Genomic DNA, 20467 nt, shown 5'->3' on the forward strand with positions numbered 1-20467 from the left:
TGCCCATGCCAAGATGAATGCAGCATGTTATCAGAAAATACTGGCAGACAATTTGCATTCTACAGCATGAGAGCTGTGCATGGGGTGGTCTTGGATGTTCCAACATGACAATGATGCAAAGCACAAGATAAGGCTGACCCTCCAATTGCTACAAGCAGAAAAAGGTGAATTTTCTGGAGTGGGCATCACAGTCTTCTGATCGCAGTACTGTTGATCCACTTTTCTGAGATCTTAAACATGCAGTTTGTGCAAAACAAACATAAAATTTACAGGAACTGGAGGAATTTTTGCTGATAAAAATGTTCAGCTATACCACCTGAGAGAATTAAGGACCTCATGCACAATTAATACTATGACTGCATGCCATCATTGATGCTAAAGAGGGTAATACACAATATTAAGAACTAAAAGGTATGCAAACTTTTGAACAGGGATTATTTCCTTATTTTCTCTTTTTTTTGTTATGTTTTTTGATGATTCTGTTATGCCTTACATATCAACTTGAGTCCTATAAGAAATAAAATATATTTGTTTTGCCTTCTCACTCATGTTTTCTTAAAAAATGTTATACATCTTGCAAATTATCTTAAATTATGCAAACTGTCAGATCTCATCCTGCTTTGTCAGCAGTCACATTATTATTAAATACACTAGAACCAGTCCCACTGGCTGACATACATGTACACACCAAAAGATAGGTTAGTATGCATTGAATTATGAGCAGTTCATTTTTCTTCAGATTTTTTTCTTTCATTTTACATTTTCATTACTTTATTTACCATGTTGAAGCCTTCTCTTGACTCTTGAGTTCACAGCAGATACCCTTACTTACTGGAGGACATTTTTGATCTGGTTGACTGTTGTGTTTTTTTTCTCACCAGGGAAAGAATTCTTTTGTCACACAAAAGCTGTTTGCTTAGCTCACCAGTGCATTCTTTCTTACGGGTAGGGGATGACCCAGAAACAAGCTTCAATTCAACTTTAAAGCATCAAATCCTCCAAAAACACGAAAAAACCTATTTACCTAGTAAAGTTTATACTCTCAATATTTTTTTAAGCCCACACACAAAGCACAATATGATTCACAGCCTTCATACAATTAGAAAAAAATTTCGGACAAAACTGACCTAGGTGGCGCTAGACCGGTTTTTCCCTTACCTTTAGACGCGTCTCTTTCTTCACTGGGGTAATATATTCCAACACAAATAATCCACAAAAATCCACACAGGTCCAAGTAATTGAAATCTGTAAGCCTTTTAATCCAAAACGCTCTGGTCGCGCCGCAAATATTCCGTTAGTGTTCTGAAAACTGGAAACAGAAGTGCGCCATCATCTCGTTTTGCCGCTCTATCTCCTAATTGGGATATTCAAAAATTCAAAGTCTACGTCATATTTATAGCCCAGGGCCTAACGAATCAAATAAGCCCTCATTTGAGCCAATAGGTACTTGTATGGCAGAGATAGACGGCTGGGAAACCAATGGTGGCATGACCTCATTTTTGGGAACCCGCATTTGACTGACAATTACTCCTTCCAATAGCAATGAAATGGGCTGGGACCTATACAGCCGTTTAGCCAATAAGCAGACGATTCCAACGGTATATGACATGCCGTATGTTCTTTGACTGTGTTTGCGTGAACTGGATGCGCAGAAGAATTCTTGCGTAATCCCTGACCTTTTGTCCCTCTCCCAGCTCAGGGTGTCAAGTTACAGGCCTGTTTTCACACCAGAGTGATAGAGAGAGAGTCTATGCTTGTTTATGGCCTTTCAGACTGAGCCTGCAGCCTTTTATTTCAAAGTTATATAGTAAACAAGTACACAAAAACGCTGCACCGACGACCAGGGCCGTAGAAAAATATTCATATAAAATCCATTTTTGTGTCTTTTGACTTGAAATTTTTTTTGGTGAAAGCCAAGACATGTGGCTATGACTCTCAGTTGTTGGTTTGTCCCTAACATGTTCCAGAAAAATAAGATTAATCAGTTTATCAGAAAAACAACCCAGGCGGACAGGAAAATCTGCATTCAAACCCCTGTAACTTTGTGCCAGTAAGGCCTAGAATCAATCTGAAACTAGTTTCTGAAACTAGAGAATCTCTTCTTTCAAATGACCAGGCTCACCCCTGTGTCAAAGTATGTGGGAGCTGTACCACTTTTTGTTGGGCAATGGATATAGGCGGAAGTCCATACATACATAAAACATAAAATTTGAAAAACACTTCTGAATTCAATTCATTATGATGCTCCCATCATGAGTTACAAGATTAGTGATCCCATTCCAAAATAAGACACTAAAACCTACCTTAACAATTAGGTGCAGGTATATGTAGCAGGTATATGTAGACAACTTTATTGTCATTACACATGTACAAGTACAAGGCAACGAAATGCAGTATACACACACACACACACACACACACACACACACACACACACACACACACACACACACACACACACAAATGAGCTCCTTTGATTGATTGAGTTCTCTGATCTCTGAAGAGTGCCTGACCCTGGCTCTACAGCTGCAAAAATGTATTTAGTTATTTTGAACACAAAATTAAAAATAAAATAAATAAGGTTTTGTGATCTCAATTTTAGGGTGGCCTCTAAAACTGTAAAACTGAAAGTGTAAAAACTGGAAAACTGAAGGTGTAAAACACAAAAATAAAAACCAAACATTAACTCAAAACAGAAAGGGTAGGTCCTATTTGACACCACATGTTCATTTCTGATTGGACAGAGTGTATTTGTGTATCTCGGTGAAAAGGAACTACATTATTTCAGTCTGCTTCAGCATACCCTAGCAAAAACAGTTTATATTTTAGGTCTGTTTAAATTGGTTTGTTCTGTTTCATAAATTGAAATATATTGTGCTTACTGTGGAAAATGCTTTGAAGTACATTCAAGCTTCACAAGTAAACCAACAAATTATCATGAAACCATGAACCTAGACACACATTCAATTAGTGGGTGCTGCTTTTATGCGCTTAGTGGTAATAGCGCTGAAAGCAGAAAATGAGCTGCCACATATTCCTTAGTGTAGAGGGTGATAGGCCCTAAAAATAGATGTGTCTGCTACACCTTGTGTAGTGTACCAACAGGGAAGTGAACTAGATACTGAAAATGCTGATTACACTAGAGGAAAAAGTTCAACTTAGTCTCCACAACCTTGATTAGGAGACAGGAGAATAGTAGCTGGTCCCACTCGGGCAAGACCAAGATGTTGCAAATCTTGGGGCAGGCTGGGAGAATTAATCCCTGTGCCTAATTGAGGAGGTTCCTCCTGATGGGAAACTCCCAAGGAGCACTGTCCAGAAGGGAAATTTTGTACTACAGGCAAAATCAGGTGGGCCAGTGCGGAGCCATGCAGCATATTCTGGTGAGAACTCGGGGAAACTTTACAGATGAAGCCTCAGCTAAGTTTGATATCTATATTATCTAACTCCAGATGGGCTGGTGAAAAGAAAAGCCACAGGAGACAGTGTGATGACTCCTTCAAGGCAAACAAAGCAACTTCCACCTGGCCAAAAATTACCGTATGCCATGAGCCAAGCAGCCTCTGCATGGCAGAGAAGCATCGGCCTAGCCAGATGTCCTTTACAACAGAAAGGATGTCATCCCCATGTGGGAGACAGATGTGCCAGCATCGTGTCTAAACCCCAAATTATCCCCAAGAAGGTGGTTCTCTGAGAAGAAGAAAGCACACACTTCACTAGGTTGAGCCTGAGGCCTAGGGACCTCTTGTGGGCAAGCACAGCATCTTAGTGTCTGGGCACCATGTCCCACAACTGAGCCAAGATGAACCAGTCATCTAGATACATGAATGCCAGGGCAGGCTCCATGCATTTTGTGAGGATAAGCGATAAGACTAGGCCTAAAGAGAAAACCCGGCACCAATATTCTTTGCCCCAAGAAGCAAACCTGATGAGACTCCTGTGCTCTGGCAAGATGCCTATGTGAAGATATGATTATTCTTGCAAACCAGTCTTTGTACCTGATCTGCGACACAATGACATAGAGTGTTCTCAAACTTGTATGTTCCACCGTGCTGGCTGTAATATCAGAGGCTCGACCCGGTAGGGGAATACACTCTTTGGATCCTTAATCAGATGCAAGAGAAGTTAAAACAACAGTGGACAGCATAACTTGAAAGGAGAAGGACAGGAGGCAAACTGGATTCTGTAGACTTTCTTACATTATCAAGGGGGAACCAAGATGGCGCTGGTGAGGGCTGGTCGCGTCTGCGTGGTCGCGTCTGCGTGGTCGCGTCGCGTCTGCGTGCTGGTGAGGGCTGGTCGCGTCTGCTCCGGATACGCTTTGTCTTTTTTGTTTTTTTATATTTTTATTTACATACTGTAGATAACATTCTATTTATACAAGATGGTCATTATTAGATATGATGTCATTAGTCATTATTAGCCACTCTCATCTATTGGTGTACAATCCACTCACCCTTCGCCGCTTTTAAACCCGGACCCAAGCTGGCCGAGCGAGATACTGAGGAAGAACAAAGGACGCAACCGGCGTCTGCGAGGGAAATGAGCCGGCATCAGGAACAGGCTGAGGGCACGCGCACATCACGCTCCCTTACCTAGTATCCTGTTAGCTAACATCCAGTCTCTGGAAAACAAGCTCAATGACCTCAGGGCAAGGGTCAAGTTCCAGAGGGACATTCGGGACTGAAACCTTCTCTGCTTCACCGAGACATTGCTGAACCCAGCGGTACTGGACCACGCAATCCAGTCAGCCGGGTTTTTCTCGCTTTACCGCATGGACAGAAAACTGGAGTCGGGGAAGTCAAGGGGAGGTGGAGTTTGTCTGATGGTGAACAACCACTGGTGCAACAGTGCGAGCATCGTTCCTTTTTCATGCTCCTTCACACCAAATTTGAAACTACTGACCAGCAAATGTCGGCTCTTCTATCTACCTCTGGAATTCAGCTCGGTCATAGTCAGTGCCATTTATATTCCACCTCAAGCGGACACGGACACTGCAGTTTTGGACTTACATGAGACACTAACACCACAAGAAACACAGCATTGGGACGCTGCGCTTATTGTGGTGGGAGACTTTAACAGTGCCAACCTCAAGGGTGCACTACTGAACTTTCAGCAGCACATCACCTGCCGCACCAGGGTCGAACGGGCACTGGTCCACTGCTACACACCATTCAAGAACAGCTAAAATCACTTCCACCGTTTGGGAAATCGGACCATGCCGCCATCTTCCTCATGCTTGTATACAAACAAAGGCTGAAACAGGAAGCGCCGGTTCAGAGGGAGATCGCATGCTGGACTGACCAGTACATGGCTGCATCTTACAGTGTGCACAGAGCGGTGAAGGAAGCAAAGCGGTGCTCACTGGAACAGTCTGTGGTCCCCTCATGCTCCAAACAGTCCACCATTGTTCCTGTCCCGAAGACACCCCAGCCCGCCTGCCTCAACTATTACCGCCCTGTAGCCCTGACCTCAGTAGTGGTGAAGTGCTTTTAAAGACTGGTCAGAGTCTACATCACTGCATCACTACCAGACACACTTTGAGCAGACAGACAGTTTGCGTACCACCAGAACCACTCTACTGAAGACACCATTGCTCATCTTCTCCACACTATGATGAGACACCTGGACTGCAGAAAAGGTAATTATGCAAAACGCTGTTTGTGGACTACATTTCAGCGTTCAACACGATAATTCCCTCCATGCTCACCTCTAAGTTGGAGGTCCTGGGACTCAGCCTGCCGCTGTGTCAATGGATCTCCAACTTCCTGACAGACAGGCCACAAGCCGTATGGGTGGGCAAACACCCAGACACGGGTGGGCTTTAATAAACACACTCGACTAGAACAGAACATAAACCAAACACTGTGCCACATGAAACAATGACTGACAAACCAGTATATAACAGGGCTAACACAGTATATAGGGAAAAACATTAGGACTTAATGAGGAGCAGGTGACAACCTCAAAAACCTCAATGTGGTGGTATGCGAAAAGTAGGAGACACCTGCATGGAGGTGGAAGGTGGTGTGAAGTTATGTAGCGCTTCTCAACCACAGAGCGGACAACGCCAACCTTTCATAAGGCCAGACAAAGCTAAGCTTAGAAACTGCATGTCTCGGCTTTATCCTCCCACTACTAAGATTTTTTGGTGCTAACTAAAACCTGGATATCCACACAGAACACTGCTACACCGGCTGCTCTATCCTCTCCCTATGCTTTCTCTCACTTACCATGAGGAACAGGCAGGGGTGGTGGCACAGGTCCACTGTTGTCTAGGAGATGGTGTTTCACACCTCACCTATTGTCTCTCTTTGTCATCTCTTCTTTTGAATTTCATGCTGTTTCAGTTACCTCTCCAATCATCCTTGTCATCATTGTAATTTACCATCCTCATCATCCTAGGTCCCCTTGGTCCCCCTCTGAAAGGGACAAACTGCTCGGTGCTTTTCCAAATGAGCAAATCTGCCAGACCTTCACTTCTGCCCTGACTGCATCAACATTTTACAGCCAGTATTCCTTTACTCTTTTACTGTCACATTTCTCAACTGTAGCAGCAGAAGAGGTTTTACAACTCATCCAGTCTTGCAATCATACCACCTGCCCACTGAATTCACTCTCTTCCACTATGATCCTGACCATCTCACAAGACCTTCTGCCCTTCATCACCACGATCATCAATAGATCCCTAACATCTGGTCATGTACCAAAAACCTTCAAGAAAGCAAGGGTTATTCTATCCTGAAGAAACCTGCCCAGGATCCATTAGATATCACTAACTACAGGCTGGTAACGCTTGAATGCATCGTGTATAATCAACTGTCTGTCTATCTCTTACAGAACAACCTCCAAGATCCCAACCAGTCTGGCTTTGAAGCAGCACATTCCTCAGTGACTACCCTTTTCGCTGTCTCTGAGAAACTACATGCTGCTAGATCAGCCAAGCTGTCATATGGCCTCAACCTCCTAAACCTTTCTGTGGCATTTGATACATCCAAATACAAGATACTTTTGATACATCCAAATACTCTCTTGTCCACCATCAGGAGTATTGGAATTGGAGGATCAGCATGGAAGGTCGATCATCATGTAACATGGAGGGGAGTGACAACAGCTATATATGGTTGAAATGACAATAAAAGCTTCTTGACTTGACTGATCTGCTTTATGAAGACTCTTCACTGGTATCCCATAGGGCTCAATACGTGGTCCACTCCTTTTATCCCTGTATACTGTACTCACTCTCTTGGTGAAGTTATTTCCTTACATGGGTTCTCTTATTACTGCTATTCTGATGACACTCAACTTATATTCTCCTTCCCTCCCTCAGATACCACAGCTTCTACTCAGATCTCAGCATGTCTATCAGACATATCATCGTGGATGACAGTTTATCAGCTGAAACTGTATCCCAGCAAAACTGAACTGCGAATCATCCCAGGTGATTCATACTCAGGTCAGGATCTTGCAATATCGCACAACGATCAGATCTCCACTTCGGTCATATTTTGCAACCTTGGGGTAAACATGGACAATCAACTGTTCTTTTCTTTGACTGTTGCTAATGTGACAAGCTCATGTCGGTTTCTTTTCTACAACATCATAAGGATTTGGCCATTTTTATATATAAGAAGAAGAAGAAGAAGAAGTAAGAATAACAATAAATGAATACATACATTTAAAGTTTAAAATTAATTAAAAAATATTAATTTAAAATTCAAAATACTATATATCTATCCCTGTCCCTAATGAGCAAGCCGGAGGCGACGGCGGCAAGGAAAAACTCACTGAGATTATATGAGGAAGAAAAGGAGGAACCAGGCTCAGAAGGGAAACCATCCTCATTTGTGTGACACTGGATAGTAAATAATGTAAATGTAGATAATGGCCTTTCTACAACAGTTTATAATATTGCAACTGAGAGCTCCTGAAGAACTAATGGGTCAGCGCAAACTTTGAGTTTACCATGGACCCAACACTAATTTCTTCCTGTCAAAGTCATCAAATGGTTGCTGATAAAGAACAGACCATACAGCTAACTGGAATTGGTCAAAAGAGGCATGACAGTCTCCGGGCAGCTCCATCCACAACAATCCCATGAGTCACTGGCTGACCATGCAGATAAATCCAAGGCAGCGTGCACACCGGGCGACGAGACTCCAACTAGGGGTAGAACGTCAGGATTGACAAAGTAGCTCCGTAAGAAAAGATGATCACTCTAGGAACACGACTGTCAGGAATGGCTTGGACTATTACCTACCTGGACACTAGGAGGACATTCTGGCAGTTTGTGTCTTTTGTTTTTATTTTGTGTATCACCTGTCTTTGCCCCGCCGCATCCGTAATCCATTCCTGCCTCTGCACACCTGTTTCTTGTGTTTCAATGTTTATTCTCCTTATTTATATCAGTTGCCTTGTATATATTTTTGGCTGAGTCCTTGTCTCTTTGTTGTCTTTGTTTGCTTCTGTTCCTGTGTTTTGTGTTACTGGTATTCTTGTGTTTCTAGCCCTTTGTTATTTTTCTTCCTTCTATAAAACCCCTTTTTTGTTATTCCTGCATTTGGGTCTTTTTATCTGTTAAGACACCTCGTGCTTTGACAATGATTGATCTGGTACTGTGTACTGTGACACAAGACCATTAAGAGCTTAACACCAGACTGTAGTTAATTTTCATTGTGATTGACACACACCCAATCAGAGATGAGTATATAATATGCAACATTTATGTTTTGCTTTAAATTTTGCTGTTGTCTTTTGCACTTCAAGCAAAAGTACTATCCCCATAATTTAAATCTACAGAAAATAGATGGCTTGGATTCAAGGGGATTGTGTGCTTCCCAATCCAACAAATTCAAAGATAAGCCTTAAATATTCAACATGTGGATACATTGGAAGATTTGAATACAAAAGTGTTTAATAGCATTATAGTGTTCTAAAATCGTGAGGTTTCACCAAATGTTACCTATGTTTAGTCTCAGATGTGTTATTCCTGTAGTTAGTTTACCATTTAGTTAATAAAACAAGATGACAGTTTTGTATAGGAGCAATAAATAGGTAAAGAGGTGCAAGCGTCCAAGAAAACTGTGGTAGGTTCTCCACAATGCTTACATAAACTTGGCAGACACTTGTGCAGTTTTAAACGCAGAGTGTTTTGTACATTTCAGCTTGCTTCATGGTCCATTTTATATGTAGAAATGTTTCATTTGTATACTTTGACTTTATACAAAATTTCTATAAATTTCACTTTTTTTATCAGTATATTTATATATAATCTTTACAAGTCCTCTCCGAGATAATGGGCAATTCCATTAAATGTCATATTGTAACATATTCATTTAAACCTGACAAAGTACCCAAAAAGACTTAATACAGAGGATTCATGACCACATCAACATTACAGTCATATCAGATTTAATGCAAACCTGTTCCTTTAGTCTATGAGAACTGAAAGAAAAATACCTGGGATTGCTACTACTCTTGAAAGCTATCATGTATTTTTTATAACTGATATTAAACTAAACAGTGAAATTTTAGTATTGATAGATATTGAAAATAATCCTAAAGAAATTAACTTACATTACAGATTGTTTAATGGCAGTTCAACCTTACACAAAGCCAGTTCTAATGAATATGAATGATTTCACTATTTAAACTTTTTTGATTTTGGTTCATGACTAAGCCATTGGAAGCTATCTGACTGGCATTTCCATCTGCTACCCCACCCCCCACCCCACCCTTCGGTCACCTGCCACACTGGAGTACTACTGAACCATTCAGATGACTCAAGCTGCTGAAAAAAGAATATGTTGGTGTACCATAAATATCCACCCCTCTTTGAAACACTGCTATTTTTAAACAGGGATAAGGCACTGAAGGAATCTCACACCCAGTTGAAGTTCAGTCTGACATTCACTTCATAGTAGCTTGTATTCTGCGTTGATTTTGCCTCTGCTTCTGCTTTCCTAACTACAGCCACTCCAGTGTGAATATGTCCAAGTACTGTGATCAGGACTTTTACATAGAGGAGATTGATGAAGACAAAATTTTGGCAGGTCTTTCAGTTGAAGAGCTCCAGCAGCTTCAGAAGGAAATGGATGATATTGCCCCTGACAAGATGGTACCAGTGGGACAGAGACATAATAATGCATCTGTTGAAGCACCAACTCAAGGTTTCTTATATTTGCTGTCATGTTCTTCTTCATTTTCTGCCAGTTTGTCCCAGGCTGTTATATTTGCTCCCTATAGACTAGATACTCTCAAAGCATTTTATATTTAACATTTTTATATTATAATTGCTCTCTAAACTGTTGCTTTTCTAAAATTATTTTTTTTTTAAAAAGTGTTATAAATCAAACTACGAAAATTGTATAGATCTATTTTTTTCCATTTCTATTTTTGACTCATTTCAGGGGATGGAAATGGGGAATCTGAGGACCAGGAAGACATTGATGAAGATGGGATTCTGGCAGGTCTCTCTGCTGAAGAGCTCCAACAGCTCCAGAATGACATAGAGGTAATTGCTCCTGATGAGAGAGTGCCAGTAGGGATGCGACAGAAGGATCAGACTGATAAACCCCCAACAGGTTCATTTGACCATAGATCACTAGTAGACTACCTGTACTGGGAGAGAGAATCTAAACGTTTGCTGGAAGAAGAAAGAATCCCTACAACCCTCCTCCCCAGTCAGGTAAGACAGCACCTTTCTCAGACAAATCTAAAAATATGAGTTTGGACATTTTGTGTTTGTTTTTCTTTCTTTTTTCCTACATTCACTATATTTTGTTGTATAATATATTTACAATTTTCACATATTATTTAATATTCATTATTGTTACTTTTATATTCAAAGTATTCATTTTATGATACCTGGCTAAATTTATACTGTAATTCTCTTACATTTTTGTCACTGTCAGAAAAAAAAGGAGGAAGAGCTGAAGAATGCAGTGAAAGAAGCTAATAAAAATATTGAAATGGAATATGTGTATGAGGACTTAGGGGAAGATGCTGAGATAGGGGATTGTGAAGAGGTGACTCAGGTCAACATTGAAGAGGTAAAAGACAAACTGGTGGATGTAGAAGTTGGTGAATATGATCAAAAGCCAATTAAAACAGAACCTCAAGACAGTAGCATTGCTGTATGTGCCAACTCTCAGCCATCTCCAAATTCCTCTCTTTCACAAAGAGATAAAGGGGCTTATAAAGCTGAATTGAATGATGAACCAATAATTGCTCAAATTAAGCAAATAGATCAGATTCAATGTACACCTGTTTCCTCAACCTATGAGAACTGGGTTCCAAAAAAAGAAGAAAGAGTCATATCCAAGTTGAAGATCCCAAAGCTCACACTTGGCGATGGTTTGATTAAAAAAACTGCAAGGCCTTCTGGGAATGATACCAATCTGGAAAGCACCCTGGACAAAATTCGCAATCATAACTCCTCTGTCACTGATATCAACCTAAACAATATTGAAAACATGCCTAAAGAAATGCTTTTAGACTTTATTGAGGCTTTAAAAAAGAACAAGCATGTAAAGACTTTCAGCATTGCAAACACAGGTGCAGATGAAAACGTGGCCTTTTGCCTCGCCAACATGCTTCGAGAGAACAGGAGCATCAACACACTTAACATTGAATCTAACTTTATTACTGGAAAAGGTATCATTGCGATTATGCGCTGTCTACAGTTCAATGAGACTTTGACAGAACTCCGCTTCCACAATCAGAGACACATGCTGGGTCATCATGCAGAGATGGAAGTGGCACGTCTCCTGAAAGCCAACAACACTCTGCTTAAGATTGGCTACCATTTTGAGCTTCCTGGGCCCAGGATGGTGGTGACCAATTTGCTCACTAGAAACCTTGACAGGCAGCGGCAACAAAGGAAGGAAGAGCAGAGGCTTCATCAAATTAAAGAACAATGTCAGATTATAGGGGTGCATGAGAACCACTTGAACATGCCAGCAGGTCTGCTGGAGATGTTAGGAGGATATATTGATGGAATGGAATTTCTGTGTGCTGCCCAGGATTATCAGCATCTTTCACGATGCTTTCCAGAACCCTATATGGTGTCAACACCATGTCACCAGGTACATAAAAATCACCACCCTACACAACAACATCCATCTAGTTCAGGCTCAGACCCCAGCAATATATTAAAAGATGTGAAGCTTAAGAAGACTCCTAAACGTTGTGACCCACTCCTGGATTTAACTACAAAAGAAGAGAAAGCAGATGGGAGAGCTAACATTCAGTTGCGAAGCACTCCCAAGCTAACAAAAACAGCAAGTGAAGGCTTTCTGGATGACAGGGCCAACCTGAAAGATGTGATCAACGCACTGAAACCAGTTCCAAGAAGAAGGCAGCCACCGAAAGTAGAACTAACACCACGTGACCTACTTCTCAATGAAATAAAACAGAGCAATGTGGCCTATCTAAAAGCGGTAAGTTCAGTTAAAGATTCGTATATTAGGACTCAAACTAGAATAACTACCTATACATTTCAAGTATATAACAAATAGATAGATAGATAGATAGATAGATAGATAGATAGATAGATAGATAGATAGATAGATAGATAGATAGATAGATAGATAGATAGATAGACAGATAGATAGATAGATAGATAGAAATAAATAGATAGATAGATAGATAGATAGATAGATAGATAGATAGATAGATAGATAGATAGATAGATAGATAGATAGATAGATAGATAAATAAATAAATAAATAAATAAATGCAGTTTGGCATCTACCAGAAGTGCGAAATGTAGCAGTTGTGCAAAATTGAAGCTCCTAGTAAAGAGTCAACGGGTTCAAGCACTCTCAACAAATATCACCCCATCTTTAAAAAAGTTAGATAAAGGTAGCCTATGTAGAGCTGATTATGTAGATTTAATGCAATTTGCATATTATGCAAATGAACACAAATGATAATACCTAATGGTTACCTAATGGTAACTACCTAATACTTTGCTTTTGTGTTCAGGACATTGATATTTTAAAATTAGTGTCTTTTTGTTTCAATAAAGTCAGATGAATACAGGAACATTTAAAAAAAAATGCGGATTTTTTTTTAGATCTGAAAGAGGATTAGTGGATTTTTAGTGCTTAAAGGGCTGCAATCAAAAAGCCAAAAACTATGTAGAGCTGGTTAAGACTTTGTGGAAAAACTATGGCACACTGGACTGCAGGGTGTTTCACAAAGTCCATATCCATGATGCTCATCTTATAAATTGTAGGAGAACATGGAAGCATACTCTGAGGAACAAGGTGAGCGCTTACACCAGAATCTACTGAATTTAAAGGCTGCTATCAAGGACAATATAATGAGATCATAAGTATAAACTACACTTGGGGGATGCTTTATGAACTTAATATTATTACAGTATAATTGTAAATCTTGAAAAAAAAGGTTGTAAAAAAATTTGTGAACATTAGCTTTAGTATATATACATATTGATTTTGAGTCATGAGTTATTTTTCCTGACTTTATTTGAAAGAAAAGATAAAAATTCACCTGGTTTCTCAATGAAAATAGTTCAATTTCAAAATATTCAAATCGTTATTCTTGTGTACAATGAAATTTGGTGTCACTATTAAATGTATTTGTTGTGATTCATAAAAACAAATATGTTAAAGAAAAGAGAGCAATAAAACATTAAATAACAATAGTTCAGGGTTAAGGTTAATGTTTTAAAAATAAAATCTTAGATAAATGTATTGAATATATAGACTACACTGAAGTGCACTGTGCAAAAATATATGTGATTTATGCACCACACTGAAGACAAATCCACTTTATAATCCACAGGTACCTCTTCCCAAAGTTTTGGAATCAGAGGAAACCAGTCTTTTATGATGACACCATGCTTTTAGACAGACTGCTCATCTGTACCTGTAGCCATTATTGGTCGAAGCTTTGATCACAGTGTGGCCATTAATTTGCTATTAATATTACAATAGTTTCATGAAACTATTGTACTCTACTAAACTATTGTCAGTGTACTCTAACCCTTACATAAATGTGTTTACTAATCTATTCACTCAGTATTAGTATCATATAGTATACTTTTTGCATTTTGCAAGTAACACTGAATTTAGATTTAAACAGTTCTGCAGGATAATATCTAGTCTGCCTCTGTGTTTCAACAAGTTGGATTTAAAATAGCTATGAAAATGTTATGAGGTGTAACCTGTGAAAAAAAGTATTTCTACTTTTGGTTACACAAATATTTATGGAGCTGATGCTGTATTTAGATTTCAGCAAAGCCAGATGAGATGCACCAAATTAATTACATACAGAAGTAAGCTTTCTGATTAGATACTATGCCATACTATACTATTTTTCTTTTGTCGTGTGTAGCAGGAAAAGACCTTGTGATAATTTACTGTCTTTTATTAGAAGCCGATTTAGGTAATTTTACTAAGACTATCTCAGAAATATTGCAAAGATATAAAGTATAGTGCCACAACAAGATACAGAAAAAATAATCCATGTTTTTTACCTGTAGGTTTGATCATCTTACTGTCTGGATGCTCCAGTAGGTATAACAGTTAGTTCAATGTAGCTAGAGTCCTAACTAGAAACATAACATTAACACATAACCCTTATCTTATTCATACTACTATGTCTCCCTGTCTGATTTTACATTGATTATAAAATACGACTACTAACCTATAAAGCAATTAATGGTCTCACACCACAGTAACTGAACAACTTTTGTTTTTTATTATCTGTCACACCTATTTTTATCAAAAGGTGCAGGCCCACGCACATTTTGTGATATCTACCATGGGTAGCAAGTAAGGAGCTTTTTACGAAATAAAATAAATAAATAAAGGCTTGTTTTATGGTCTGATGAATACAGTTAAGTTAAGCTTGATACAAAAAAGCACCATAAGATCATAATCAAAATCACCATAAGAACATCATACCCACAGTTCAGCATGCTAGTAGCAGCATCTTGCTTTATGACTCCTTTTCTTCAGCCAGTGCTGGTGCTTTTATCAAGGTGGAGGCAATAAATAAAATTTTATTTGTAAACCACTCTTAACAATGGACATTGTCTCAATTAGCTTTCAGAAAAGTTTGTTTTAAATTAAATTTATATTTATCCCTAATGAGCAAGCCTGAGGCAATGGAGGCTAAGAAAAAATAGCCATGCTTGTAATCATGTGATAGTTAAAGACACTGTATAATATGTGTAAAGGCGCAGTCAGGGACTCCGGCTAAACTTGTTTGACAGCATAACTAAAAGGCTAGAGCCAAAAGGTGACACAGACATGGGGGCTTCCTGGGATATAAAGCATCCAACCACTCCACAGTCAGCAAACCTGAGAAAGAGTGGATTAGTGTGACAGACTCTAAACATCCCAGTTCACCAAATATTCTATGTCCATGAACCCTCCATTTCTGCTCCTTTAGCTAAGAAAAGCTATTCATGAAAAGCTAAACTAAACAAATGTGTTTTCAGCCTGAGCTAAAACACAGAATCTGTGTCTGAATCCCAAACACTATTGGAAGGCTGTTGAATAACTTTGGTGATCTGTAAGAAAAAGTTCTGCCCATGCTGAAGCCTTTACTACTTGAGGTATTACCAAATAGCCTGCACCTTTTGATCAAAGTAGGCATGACGAATCATAAAAAAACAAAACACAGTCACTGTGGCACGAGAGATCATTCAGTATGTTATAGGTCAGTAATAGTATTTTATACCAAATTCGAAATTTGACTGGGAGCTAATGCAGATAAGATAGGAGTGATAGCTTCATATCTTCTGGTTCTAGTTAGGACTCTAGCTGCTGTGTTCTGCACTACTGGAAAATCTAGAGAATAAAGCATTATAATTCACGTGTTGTTACCAACCTAGAGGTAACAAAGCATGAACTAGTGTTTCTGCATCATATAGTAACATCATATTTCTTATATAAGCAATATTTCTGAGATGAAAGAAGGCTAACCTAGGGATATTATCTATGTGAGCTTCAAATGAGAAACTGGAGTCAATAATGACACAAAGGTATTTTACGAAATAGAAAGACCATCCAGAGTTACTCGGTAATCAGAAAGCTTACTTCTGGCTGCATGTGGTCCAGGGATAAGCAGGAGTTAGTCTAATACCCTTTACACATTCTTCAATTTTATTAAGCTGGTGTCTCTCATCTGACATAGCTGAAACATATAGCTGTGTGTCATCAACATAACAGTGGAAGATAATGCTTATGAATCAAGATGTAGCATATGTAAGGAGAAAAGAGGCTGGCCTAAAACAGAACATTGCAAAACACCAAACATTACCTTAGAATTCTTGGAGAAGTCACCATTAACATCTACAAAAAGATTTCGGGACATAGCCAGTGCTAAGGGAAGAATTTATTATTTTTATAAGGCTAACTGGTAATATGTGTTTAAAGAAACATCTAGGTAAGGGATCCAGTATGTAGGTTGATAATTTTGAAGAAGAAATCATTGGAATTTTGTCTCTTGAAGGGGAGTAAATCAGTCCTGATTAGAAACAGTAATATTATTTACAGCATCATCTATCAAATTGTTTGTTAAATTAATGGTCTGAATTTTCTGCCTGAAAATATAAATTCTTCCATTGAAATAATTCATGCAGTCATTGCTGCTAAAAATATAACGTATGCGCTTTTCTACAGTGTTTTTATTCCTATATAATTTTGCTACAGCATTAGATGAAAATTTAGGAATATTTTTGTTTTCTTAAATTAGGGTAGAGAGATACACTAATCAGCATAGCAGCATAAAGAGATTGTTGTAGCTCAGAAGGTTCTCTATCCATTTCAATTTAGTTTAAAATTTTTTTTTTTTTTTTTTAGATTTATGTTACAATTTCCTAATTTCCTTCATTGTTTGGAAGCAATTCAAAAGCTTTGAGAAGTTAGAATAACTTCTAAGAAATTTATTACAAGGGTTATTATTATAAGGGTTACCGAATAAATGTCCATCATCTATGTAAAATTTTAGGAGAAAAATTTATTTGGATTAGTCCCATTATGTTCACTTCTAAAGTTTCTAATGGTTTAAAAATGTAGGAAAAATGGCAAGTTCCTAATCAACTTCCTTTTTGAGAAAATGCAAAGTCTTTATTTTACCAGCACTCCTACAAAGGAATCAATAGTAACAAGAATTTTGATTTGCTGTTAAGCATTGTAAACATTGAGCAGGCATAAGGTCCTTTAGTTTAGCTAAAATCTATTCCACATTTGCTGATGTATACCCAACATTCAATTTGTCAGCTTTGCCATCAAATTCATTTGCTTTGGATGTACCATCCTGTCAATGAAAAACAACAATATATTAAAAACTACTTTTTTGGGATAGTCTCACAATTGTGCAATTTAAATTTAAGAAGCAGATAAAATACTTTTTTCAAAAAACATTGTCATTCATGTCATGTAGTTGATCTTGGCTTCTATGTCATTTAATTGCAGAGATATTTTACCACAGTTAAAGCATTATTAAGTTATTATATCCTTCCTGGCAGCTGATCCAAATCTGGCCATTTTCCACTAAACCTCTAAGAAAGTAATTTCTACCACAGAACTGTTACACATATATATATTTTTTTTTTTGCACAATTTTGTGTAAACTTTAGAGACTATTGTGAGTAACAGCACCAGGACATTAGCATTTTATGAAATACTTGAAAAACCAGCAATCACAGAGATCTTTTTTTTTGGTTCATTCTGGTGTTTGATGTGATAATTTCCAGAGGTTCCATGATTTCTTTAATTTCATTGGTGCCACATGATTGGATGATTATATAAACAGTACTGTATGTGCAGGTGTACAACTGTTCTGAAAAACAGTGAACCTAAAACATTACAGGTTCAGATCTAAAATGTGTAAAATTACATTTGTCTCGTTAAAACAAACAGAAATTATTAAACATTAATGATATTTGAAGTTGGACATCTTGTACAGTCAACATTTCAGTCTTTGCGTTGTCAGAGTAATGTCCCACTTGTCCCACTCACTCAGATTTGCAGTGAAAAGGATGAGCAGAAAACAAGAAAATAATTCAGCCAAAAAATAAATAAACAAATATCAGTGGTTTCTCTGACCTGAATTCCTAAGCCACAGCAATATCTGAGACAGAGACTATATATAGTATATATCTGAGATTACATATATATATAGTAATTTTGGAAAAGCTATGCAAAGGACTTTCCATTGTTGTTTTAGGTCCACTGGGGTTGGTTAGTTCTCTTTACCAGAACAAAATTATATATCTTCCAAATGGTTCTACTGAGAGTTGTCTCCATTCTCTGTATTTATGTTTTATTACTGACAAAAAGCTTTAAAAGGATGTCAAGACTAAATGGGGATTGTGTATAACTTTAAGTACTGTACTTGGAAGTAGAGGTCTTCAAGGATCCACTTAGATCCGACTCTGCTTTGTAAGTTGGCAGTTATTCAAGGGGAGTGTAAACAAACAGAACCTGATGATTTAGTAGCACTTACTTGCCTGGGCCTCAACGGTAAAAGTATAATGAAATTTAACTTAAATTGTGATGGGTTGGCACTCCGTCCAGGGTGTATCCTGCCTCGATGCCCGATGACGCCTGGGATAGGCACAGGCTCCCCGTGCCCTGAGAAGTTCGGATAAGCGGTAGAAAATGAATGAATGATGAATGAACTTAAATTGTTTTAAAAAAATCATTTTAGAATAGACAGTAGAGAATTCTGTAAATTCTGTGTTCTGTCTGTAAATTTGCATTATGGAACATTTTCCCAGGTTTGACCATATGATTTTTGAAAGAATTTTGAATTTGAATGTTGAAAGAATTTTGAATTTTGAAACTTGAGAACTGAATGAATTATATCGGTTTAAAATATTCCTGTTCAAGTAAATTGGAAAAATGTACAAACAAAATAAAAACAAAAAATTGTGTAGCAGTAGGGGGGGGGCACGGTGGCTTAGTGGGTAGCACGTTTGCCTTCGCCTTGTGTGTGCGGAGTTTGCATGTTCTCCCCGTGCCTCGGGGGTTTCCTCCTGGTACTCCGGTTTCCTCCCCCAGTCCAAAGACATGCATGGTAGGTTGATTGGCATCTCTGGAAAATTGTCCGTAGTGTGTGAATGAGAGTGTGTGTGTGTGTGTGTGTGTGTGTGTGTGCCCTGCGATGGGTTGGCACTCCGTCCAGGGTGTATCCTGCCTCGATGCCCAAAGACGCCTGAAATAGGCACAGGCTCCCCGTGACCCGAGGTAGTTCGGATAAGCGGTAGAAAATGAGTGTGAGTGAGTGAGTGAGTGAGTGAGTGAGTGAGTGAGTGAGTGTAGCAGTAGACCAGATTAATATTTTCAAATATTTCATCTGTATACAAGCACTTAAATAATAGATATCCAAGCTCTTTCTATCCCTAGCTCTTTGTAACAGAAGGCAACCAACTAACATGGCCATGGTCAACAACCTATTTGGCTGATCAAATTGGTGCCAAGTCAAACTCCGCACCATCCAAGGAATCAATAGAAAGAATAATTATAATGGCAGGTTAAAGGCAGGGTCTCGATTTTTGAAAACCAATGTCAACATTTTAAATCACCAAAACAAAAACGCCCCTAACCCATATGGCTCTCACCCCTGTACTAATGGCTCCGCCCACACATACATACGTAACCCAGGCAAATAATGGAAAGAAATGTGTCTTTATCATAGCTGAAGGGAAGAACAATACGATTGCAGATAAACAAACAAGTAAAAAAAAAAATACAAACAAGCATAATCATGCAAAGGACAGCATATATTAGTTCTGTGAAACAAAGCAAAACCAACATTATTCACCTACCTCGGCGTCTTAAGTTGAATTTCCTGAGTCAATAACTCCTGAGCTAGACGCTGTTACTACACAAAACACGGTTGTAGCTGCCTCTCTACATTACTACGATAGAAAAGAGGTGTTATTTGTGTAGTAACAGCGTTTAACTCAGGAGTTATTGACTCAGGAAACTCCAACCTGTGAACATGGGGCCAACTTCCCGCTTCTTCAGTTCTCTCCAGTGCTGGAAAGCTGATCCTACTGTATATTAAAACGGGTCCTACTTCTGGCCTTATCGTAAGCCTTTCTTCGCTTTCTTTCTTTGTTTTTACCCTCCATATTAATGCTAAAACCGCTTTCTGCTAATGTCACACATGCGCACTGAACACTCTATCTGCCGCATATTGACAAGCCCTGCCCCTTTCTCATCATTGGCTACACGTTTGTTTTGATTTTTGTTTATTATCAGCCTGACTCAGTTTTCTGAAGCATTTCTCAAAAATCGGAGACCCTGCCTTTAAGTGGTTTTGCAAACTTGTAAATTATAGCACCACCTATATGAGATTTAGACAAAACTTGTTGAAGGACAAGTTCATATACTCATCCAGTTTGGTAAAATTACACTTCTGATGAAATATATGCTCACGTTCTGTTTGGTGACTTTACTGTTAAATTCACTTAAGC

General features: G+C 38.6%; 1 protein-coding gene across 1 annotated transcript; it reads left to right on the forward strand.

The window, feature by feature from the left end:
* The first annotated feature begins 9826 nt into the window (after positions 1-9826).
* On the forward strand, positions 9827-18961 carry lmod3 (leiomodin 3 (fetal)). Its single transcript, XM_027144707.2, has 4 exons — positions 9827-10169; positions 10410-10687; positions 10914-12440; positions 13813-18961. Exons 1-4 carry the CDS (start codon positions 9989-9991, stop codon positions 13858-13860), a joined length of 2034 nt encoding a protein of 677 aa, XP_027000508.1. The 5' UTR covers positions 9827-9988; the 3' UTR covers positions 13861-18961.
* Positions 18962-20467: the final 1506 nt, after the last annotated feature.

Source organism: Tachysurus fulvidraco, chromosome 23 (genome assembly GCF_022655615.1).
Source record: "Tachysurus fulvidraco isolate hzauxx_2018 chromosome 23, HZAU_PFXX_2.0, whole genome shotgun sequence".
Taxonomy (NCBI): domain Eukaryota; kingdom Metazoa; phylum Chordata; class Actinopteri; order Siluriformes; family Bagridae; genus Tachysurus; species Tachysurus fulvidraco.

Excerpts from the sequence above, each read along its gene's own strand:
- lmod3 (XM_027144707.2), top strand. The coding sequence starts at position 9,989 with ATGTCCAAGTACTGTGATCAGGACTTTTACATAGAGGAGATTGATGAA. Across the intron at positions 10,170-10,409 it reads TGTTGAAGCACCAACTCAAG|GGGATGGAAATGGGGAATCT; the intron begins GTTTCTTATATT and ends GACTCATTTCAG. Across the intron at positions 10,688-10,913 it reads CAACCCTCCTCCCCAGTCAG|AAAAAAAAGGAGGAAGAGCT; the intron begins GTAAGACAGCAC and ends TGTCACTGTCAG.